This window comes from Rutidosis leptorrhynchoides, chromosome 7 (assembly GCF_046630445.1).
Source record: "Rutidosis leptorrhynchoides isolate AG116_Rl617_1_P2 chromosome 7, CSIRO_AGI_Rlap_v1, whole genome shotgun sequence".
NCBI lineage: Eukaryota > Viridiplantae > Streptophyta > Magnoliopsida > Asterales > Asteraceae > Rutidosis > Rutidosis leptorrhynchoides.
Window position 1 is genome coordinate 361,141,340 of NC_092339.1, and position 9,518 is coordinate 361,150,857.

General features: G+C 36.2%; 1 protein-coding gene across 1 annotated transcript; it reads right to left on the reverse strand.

Moving 5' to 3' along the window:
• Window positions 1-6,709: 6,709 nt before the first annotated feature.
• LOC139860451 (uncharacterized) lies at window positions 6,710-8,048 on the reverse strand. The gene is made up of 3 exons (XM_071849207.1): window positions 7,821-8,048; window positions 7,680-7,736; window positions 6,710-7,099 (listed from the first exon to the last, which is right to left on the reverse strand). Exons 1-3 carry the CDS (start codon window positions 8,046-8,048, stop codon window positions 6,710-6,712), a joined length of 675 nt encoding a protein of 224 aa, XP_071705308.1.
• Window positions 8,049-9,518: the final 1,470 nt, after the last annotated feature.

The window sequence follows — 9,518 nt, forward strand, 5'->3', positions numbered from 1 at the left end:
TAGTTCTTACAGAAATGAAGAAAGAAGTCAAAATTTTCACCCGACAAGAGGTCGCGGGAGAGGCTACACAAGTAGAAGGCCAAGGTATGACAATTCTCAAACCAAATGCTATAATTGTCATAAATTTGGCCATTATGCTTCGGAATGCGAGAAGTCAAACAATTACGTGCAAGAAAGAGCAAATTTAGTGCAAGAAGATACCGAAGCCGTGAAAAACACTTTGTTACTAGCATGCAAAGGTGAAGATAACGGAGAATCAAATTTGTGGTATCTCGACACGGGTGCAAGCAACCATATGTGCGGTGACAAAAACATGTTTGTGGAGTTAGACGAGGTAATTAGTGGAAATATCACCTTCGGAGATTCCTCTAAAGTCCCGGTTAAAGGCAAAGGTAAGATTCTCATCCGCTTGAAAAATGGAAGGCATCAATTTATCTCTAACGTGTATTATGTGCCTAATATGAAGACGAATATACTGAGTATTGGACAACTCTTAGAGAAAGGCTATGATATTCACATGATAAATCGTACTCTTTCTTTAAGAGACCAAAAAGGAGGTTTGATTGCTAAGGTGCCAATGTCAACGAATAGGATGTTCATGCTAAATATTCAACATGACATTCCAAGATGTTTAAAAGCATGTTTCAAAGATAATTCTTGGCTTTGGCACATGAGATACGGGCACTTAAATTTTGGAGGGTTAAAATTATTATCAAGTAAAGGAATGGTGAAGGGTTTGCCTCCAATTAATCATCCGAATCAAATATGTGAGGGATGCCTTCTAGGAAAGCACTTCCGAAACAGTTTTCCAACAGAAGCTTCTAATAGAGCGAAGAAACCTCTAGAACTTATTCACACGGATGTGTGTGGACCCATCAGCCCACTTTCTTTTGATAAAAATAGATATTTTATTCTATTCATTGATGATTTTAGTCGAAAGACATGGGTCTATTTTCTAAAAGAGAAGTCGGAAGCTTTTGGAATGTTCAAGAAGTTTAAAGCATTTGTGGAGAATCAAAGTGGTCTCACCATAAAGGCGTTGAGATCCGATCGTGGAGGAGAGTTCACATCCAAGGAATTCAAGAAATTTTGCGACAACAACGGGTTACGACGTCCTCTAACTCTTCCGTATTCACCTCAACAAAATGGTGTTGCGGAAAGAAAAAATAGGACCATTCTTGATATGGCCCGGAGTATGTTAAAGAGCAAAAGGATACCTAAGGAGTTTTGGGCTGAGGCAGTGGACTGTGCGATCTATCTATCAAATCGCTCGCCCACTAGAAGTGTCAAAAACAAAACGCCCATTGAAGCTTGGAGTGGAAGGAAGCCCGGCATCTCACACCTTCGAGTGTTCGGAAGTGTGGCATATGCTCATGTGCCAGATCAGAAGAGGACGAAGCTCGATGATAAAAGCGAGAAACTCATATTCGTGGGTTATGACTCAAGTTCGAAGGGTTACAAGCTATACAATCCCAAGAATGGTAAAGTAATCTCAAGTCGAGACGTGGTGTTCGATGAAGAAGCAACATGGGAATGGAATGTTCCCGAAGAGGAGAACTACGACTTTCTCCCTTATCCATTCGAGAGTACTGCAAAGAACGAAGAATATCTAGAAGTTCAAGAACCTTCTAGTACACCATCTCCGCACTCTCCACATACTCCAACCACTACACCTAATGAAGTGACACCAACATCAGGAGGAGAATCAAGTAGGCTACAACATCACACAAGGAGCATTGAGGAGTTGTACGAGGTAACACAGCCTATGGAGGATCTATCATTGTTCTGCCTTCTTGCCGATTGTGAGCCAATAAGCTATGAAGACGCAACAAAAAGCCAAAAGTGGAAATGTGCTATGGACGAAGAGATTCAAGCAATCGAGAAGAATAATACGTGGGATCTTGCCACACTACCAAAGGGACATAAGGCTATTGGTGTAAAATGGGTGTACAAGGCCAAGAAGAATTCCAAAGGTGAAGTTGAAAGATATAAGGCAAGGTTGGTGGCGAAGGGATATAGTCAACGAGCCGGCATAGACTATGACGAGGTATTTGCTCCCGTCGCTCGTCTAGAAACTATAAGATTGATAATCTCACTTGCGGCTCAACATAATTGGAAGATTTATCAAATGGATGTCAAATCCGCGTTCCTTAATGGCCACTTAGAAGAAGAAGTCTATATAGAACAACCTTTGGGATACATCGTGAAAGGCCAAGAGAATAAGGTGCTAAAATTGAAAAAGGCCTTATACGGGTTGAAGAAAGCGCCTCGGGCATGGAATAGCAGGATAGACAAGTATTTCCAGCAGAATGACTTTACGAAATGCCCCCATGAGCATGCCCTCTACACCAAAGTTAGCAATGATGGAGATGTTATGATTGTGTGCCTATACGTGGATGACTTGATATTCACCGGTAGTAATCCCAAAATGTTTGAGGAGTTCAAGAAAGCAATGGTTCGGGAGTTCGAGATGACCGACATTGGACTTATGGCTTACTATCTTTGGATCGAGGTAAAACAAAAGAAAGAAGGAATATTCATATCCCAAGAAGGTTATGCGAATGAGGTGCTCAAGAAGTTTAAGATGACTGACTGCAAGTCAATGAATACACCGGTGGATTGCAATCTCAAATTGTCAAAAGATGATGAAGGATACTTAGTGGACCCAACACAATACAAGAGTTTGGTTGGAAGTCTGAGGTACCTAACCTGCACGAGGCCAGATATTCTCTACGGAGTTGGACTAGTAAGTCGATACATGGAAGCACCTACAATAAATCACTTGAAGGCGGCCAAGAGGATACTTCGCTACATCAAAGGTACGATTGACTATGGCCTGTTTTATTCGCCTTCTGAGCACTTCAAGCTAGTTGGATACAGTGATAGTGATTGGGCTAGAGACATAGATGATCGTAATAGTACGAGTGGTTTCGTGTTCTATATGGGAGATACGGCGTTCACATGGAGCTCGAAGAAGCAACCCATTGTGACTCTGTCAACGTGTGAAGCCGAGTTTGTAGCAGCAACATCGTGCACCTGTCATGCAATATGGCTCAGGAAGTTACTAAATGAGCTTAAGTTTTTTCAAAAGGAAGCTACGGAGATATATGTGGATAACAAGTCTGCGATTGCTCTAGCAAAGAATCCAGTCTTCCATGATCGAAGCAAGCACATCGATACGAAATACCATTTCATCAGGGAGTGTGTTACAAATAAAGAGGTGCAGATAAAGTACACGAAGTCATTCGACCAAGTTGCTGATATTTTCACAAAGCCTTTAAAACACGAGACTTTTCAGAGATTACGGAATATGCTCGGAGTGACGAAATCAAGTTTAAGGGGGGGCTGTTGGAAACTAAACTTGATTGTGGGCTATTTGTTTTGGATTTGGGCTTGCAAGTATACAAATATTTTGGATCAAGATTATAGCCCATTATGTAGAAACTTCTTGTAATATGTAGTAGTGAAAGTGTGTAGAAAGTGTGTAGAATAATCTTGTAAAATATCTAAGTCTAGAATTATCATGAGAATACTTAGGAAATATCTAGATATTAGATGATGAAGTATTCTAGACTAGTCCATGGTGTAGTATAAATAGATGGATTCACCTCTCATTTGTAATCAATCAACAAAGCAATTCAATAAGCAAATCAAGTAATAAACAAAGCCTTCAAGATCAATCAAACTTCTAAATCATCAATCCTCTCTTCCACAAATAATATACATAACCTCCTATTTCTAACAAGATCATCATTTAAACCAATTCGAATCACCAGTAACAGTTTTCCTTGCTTCTGTCCGCACTCTTTCAGCAGTTGTCATTTATGTAACAACTTCAAAAAGTACAAATTACTTGTCTTATTTCACGGAAGACAACATAAAATAACCTATGACTAAATACAAAAGTACATAAAAATGTACACAGTCTGCATGTACATTGCAAATTAAAAATGACAAAATACAAACCAAACTGACTGATCACAAGATTATATATAGATGAGAGCAACAAAAGTGCTTCCTTAGCCGCCTTCGGCGAACCACTTAGGTGGCAAAGATGTAGATCGTAACCTAGATCACAACCCTTGACTGCTTCAATTATATTGTCTGGCTGTTGTATAAACGAAACACCCGTAACGGTTTTCCTCGCATCATATTCCTTTCGGCAGTTGTCACTTATACAAAATAAACCAGTGCACCTGAATTCATGTTCCCACATTTAGAAATTTACCATACACAAATTGACTCGATAAAATTAAGATACCAAATTTACTTGCACATGCCTTTTGATGTTAACTATATAATAAAAATAATTGTAAACATAATATATTAGTGATATTACTAGTGAAATGACCCATGAAATCACGGAGTTGTTTAAACGAAACAATTTAATGACATGTTTTAGGTATTAAGTGAATGTAAATGTTAAAGTCATTTATTTTAATGACCCGTTTGACTAAGAAACTTGTCGTTGTTTTTACAAATATATAAAGACATGTATTTTCGCATACATATGTAACGTAATTAATTTCGTAAAAAGAATCCATATTTGAATATTAACAATTTAATAATTGTAATTATAATTATTATATTAAAAGTAAATAATAATAATAAAGTTCGCTCAAAGTTGAGTATTTATATTTTTAATAATAATAATAATTATTAGTAATAATAAATGCCTTTTAAATTTTTTTTTAAAAATTAAAATACAATTATTATATAAAAGTTATACAATATGCTTTCGAATTTGGATTTTCTGTAGAAGATTTTACAATTTAGGAGTGATTAATATTTTCTTTTATAAAAGATTTCGTATTATTTTTTAATTAAATTAATATATAATTATGACATCATTATTTTAAAAATTAAAGAGGTAATTAGCCTAATGATGACATCACCATTTTAGAGTTTTATATGACTATATAGATATAGATTATACAAATCTCTATTTTTATAAAATAGATCACACATAACATAAGTATGAGAAATATATCAATGTTAAGTAATCATCCGAATATAAATATATCTTCAGATTCTATATATCCATTATCATATTGAGTGATATTTCCATACAGGGAATAAGGATTGGACCAAAATTCACACATTTGACCTAAATAACCTACATTGCTATGTCAGCAGTGGCGACTCCAGGATGAAAATCTAACGGGGTCCTAAATATTTTTTTCAAAGTTAATAATATTTAAAGGGAACTCTAGTGGTTGTTTACCTCTAAAAAACCTTAAATTTTAAAAATATATGGGGTCCTAAAATTAAATTTAGTGGTATCCTATACAATTTGAAGAATACATTGTATAAAAAAATTTCAAAGTAGTGGGGTCCTTTGACCCCACACCTATACAAGTACAATCGCCTCTGTATGTCAGTCTGCCCAACAACTAAAATAAGATGTAATTTGTAACATATAATGTAAGTATGAGAATTACATCAATCTTAGTATACATATATATACTATAAAAAGAGAACTGACCGTAATTTGATGTGCAAAAGTATGGACTTCCGACTCTGTTTTTGAGCATAGCCAGCCATTGCATACTAAAATTAGCATAATTAAACATGCTTTGAACCAGCCTCAAAAATTTTCAAGCGAGAAGGGAGACATCCTCAAGGATGAAAGATAAAAATAAACAATAGTTAGTCAGTAAACTTGTCATGTGTTGAAGCGTTATGCCAGTAGGGAGTATATTATTAAGTAACACGTTAAGGAGGGTTTATGTGAAGTTCGAGTATATGTATAAGATCCATATTAAATAACCTAGATTAGTCCAAACTGTGTGTAACAATTCAAATTTATAAAATCTACAACACCAGAGCAGGTTGTCCCTTTATAGTTAAAAAGCTCAATCAAGAGGTAAAACTTACGAAAAACATTTGTGAGCCCACATTTAGGTTCAACCAGATCTTCTCCAATATCTTTTATGATCCACTACAACACATAAGTAAATGTTTGAACATAGGACGATAAGTAAAGCGTCAACACTTTTTCTAGCGAATTACGAAGTATGACAAAACCTGACCATAATAAAAAAAATAAAAAGCATGTTAGACACACATGAAACAATATAAAATCTAACGATAAGATCATTCAAATTCCAATTTATGAAGTTTTGTAAATAATACAGATAAAATAGCACAACATCGATGGATGAGTAATACTGATAATGAAATTTTATAATACAAGTAGAACAAACTCTTGAAATAAATAACAAACACCTTAGACTGTTACAATTTAGAATTGAAAGCTGTAATTGTTGTAAACTATTGATCAGTGATTTATTTTTTATTGAACTGAATTGATTGATTACAAATACAGAGTGTAAATATATACACTAGAGTTTCAACAGCTAATTCTACTAAAGGAAGGATCCAATAAACACTTTGGAACCCCTTTGTACATAAATGGAAAAACTGCAGTGTTTGTGGCTGTTAATCTTGGCAGTATTGATTGACATGTGACTTTTCTAAATTGGGAAATGATGAAGGTCAATCCCTTCCGATCCTGAGTCAACTTTCTTAAACAGGTAACTTTCTTTTTGTCTTGTATTCTAACACTTCCCCTTAAGTTGAACAGTGGGGTTTCCAATATTCAACTTGCCGAGAACTTCGCTGAAGAGTCTTCCATTGACTGATTTGGTGAGGATGTCAGCTAGCTGATCTTCTGATCTGATTGATGGTAAAGAGATAGCTTCGTTATCTAACTTCTCTCTGATAAAATGTCTATCAATCTCAACATGTTTAATGCGGTCATGTTGAACATGATTTTCTGAGATAGTGATTGCTGCTTCATTGTCGCACAGGATTTGAATAGCTTCTTGTGGTGGAAATCAATTTCTGTTAGTAACTTCTTGATCCATAAGGCCTCGACAATTCCTTTGGCTATTCCTCTAAATTCTGATTCGGCACTTGAAAGTGAGACAACTTTGTGTTTCTTACTTTTCCACGCAACTAAGTTTCCTCCAACTATTGTGAAGAAACCTGAAGTTGACCGTCTGTCTCCTTTTTCTCCAGCCCAACTTGCATCCGTATAAATTTGTGCTTCAAGGTGCCCATTCTTTTTGAATACAACTCCATGATCTGCTGTTTTCTTCAAATATCTGACAATTCTCATTACGGCTTCCATATGGTGAACTTGTGGTTGATGCATGAATTGACTCACAACTCCAACTGCATGTGCTATATCAGGTCGAGTGTGATGAGTTTTTCCACCATCCTTTGGTATTGCCCTTTATCAGTAAGATCAGCTTCATCTTCCATATATAGCTTCTGGTTTGGAATCATTGGAGTATCAGCTTGTTTGCAATCAATCATACCCGTTTCTGCAAGTAAATCAAGAACATACTTCTTTTGACAGATAAATATTCCCTGTTGGGATCGTAATACCTCAATCCTCAAAATATACTTAAGTCTGTCCAAGTCTTTTATTTCAAATTCTTTAAGTAAGTTCCTTTTCAAGTTAGAAATTTCCTCTTTATCATTTCATATTATTATCATATCATCAACATAAATGATTAAGCATGTAATTAAATTTCCTTTTCGTATAAAAAAGAGAGTATGATCCGAGTTACTTTGTTTGAAATCGTATTTTTCATAAATAAAATAAATCTCCTAAACCAAGCTCGTGGGGATTGTTTTAACCCATATAAAGCCTTTTTAAGTCGACAAACTTCCCTGTTTTTGAAGTTGTCAGTGAATACCGGTGGTGCTTCCATATAGACTTCTTCCTTTAATTCGCCATGTAGAAAAGCAATCTTCACATCAAATTGGTGAAGTGGCCAATCTTCATTTGCAGCGATAGAAAAGAGAACTCTAATGGTATCAATTTTCGCAACTGGTGAGAAGGTTTCGGAGTAATCGATCCCATATGTCTGAGTGTATCCTTTCGCAACCAGTGGAGCTTTATATCTTTCAATAGTTCCATCTGGTTTATATTTTATCGTAAATACCCATCGACATCCCACTGGTTTCTTTCTTTGAGGCATGGCACATTTTTCCCACGTGTTATTATCATCCAAGGCTTTCATTTCAACTTCCATTGCTTCTTTCCAGTTTTTTTTTTTATTTTAGAGCTTGTTCAACGGAAGTTGGAATATTTTCAGAGTAAATTGCGGAATTAAACTGATGAGCTTCTTTTGAAAGATTTTCCTGTGCTATATTAGCCATAGGATATCTGGATCTTTGCGCTTCTTTTTCAGGTGAATATCGTTTGGGTGGGACACCTCTATTGACTCTTTGAGGTAGGACATATCGTTGGGTGGTTTCATCGGAAATTGTGTCATTTTGTTCCTCATGGGTTTGATGTTCATTGTTTGAGGAGGTTTCAGTAGTCTCATGGTTTGGTGGGATAGTTTTCGCGGGTTCATGGTCTTGTGTTGGTTGTGTTGGCTCGGGATTTAGTGTTGGAGTTTGTATAGGTTCGGGGTTTTGTGTTGGCTTGGGCTCTCGTGTTTGAGGTGGTTCAGGGTTTTGTGTTTGAGGTATTTGATGTGAAACCCATGTCATCCAACAGAGAGTGTCATTACTTTCATTCTCCCCCTCACTCGTGAGTTGGGTATTATTGTAAAAATATTCAGTTTCAACAAAATCACAGTTCATTGTGGTAAAAACATGCCGCCTTTTTGGGCTATAACATCGATATCCTTTTTGATTTATTCCATAGTCGGAGTAATTTCAATTTTTCCACCCCCTTCAACTTGTACAACACCGCCATTGGCCGTTTGAATTTTACTAACCCAAGGTTTTGATTGAGCGTAGAAATCGGATTTTTCAAAACTCATGGTGTGGTTAGCACCACAATCAAAAATCCATTCGTTATTCTTAACGTTATTGGAAACGATATTGGCTTTTCGGATAAAACGAGTATCATTTAAATGTTTATTTTTCAAGAAAATGGTGGGTTGGGCCTGTTTAAAATTATCATTCACATGTTGTTGGGCCTGAGTAGCACAATGTGGTTGTTCTTGGACCTTATCAAAGTTTTGGGCCTGAGTAACACAATCTAGTTGCTCTTGGGCCTTATCAAGATTTTGGGTTTTAACATTGTTAATACACTGATCCGTTTTTTTATTCCCAACCCGTACCCCTTTTGTACCTGTCACAAAATTAGGGTTACTATTGTTTCTCATACTTCTCTCTCCCTTTTTAATCTCTGGAGATCGATTGAGGAAAGATTTCCTCCTCTTTTCTTTGTCTGATAAACTTGATTGAAGAAAAGGATGTAATCCATCTTCTTCTTCGATCGATTGCAAGCAATCGAATCTATTTTGGTGACTGAAAGGATTCGATTTAGGGAACCAATATGGGTATCCCTTTATGGTCTATTGAACACAGGGATTATCCCATGTTGTTTTGGTCGATTGGAATGAAGAACTAGGGTTAAGGTCTCTAGACTTTTCCTTTTTCATCTTTTCGTGAATGAGATTAACGAATTTAGGGTTTGAGGGTTTAACCCTCACCCATTTGGTCAATTTATAAGATTGAGGTAATAAATATGAAGTACCTCTTGT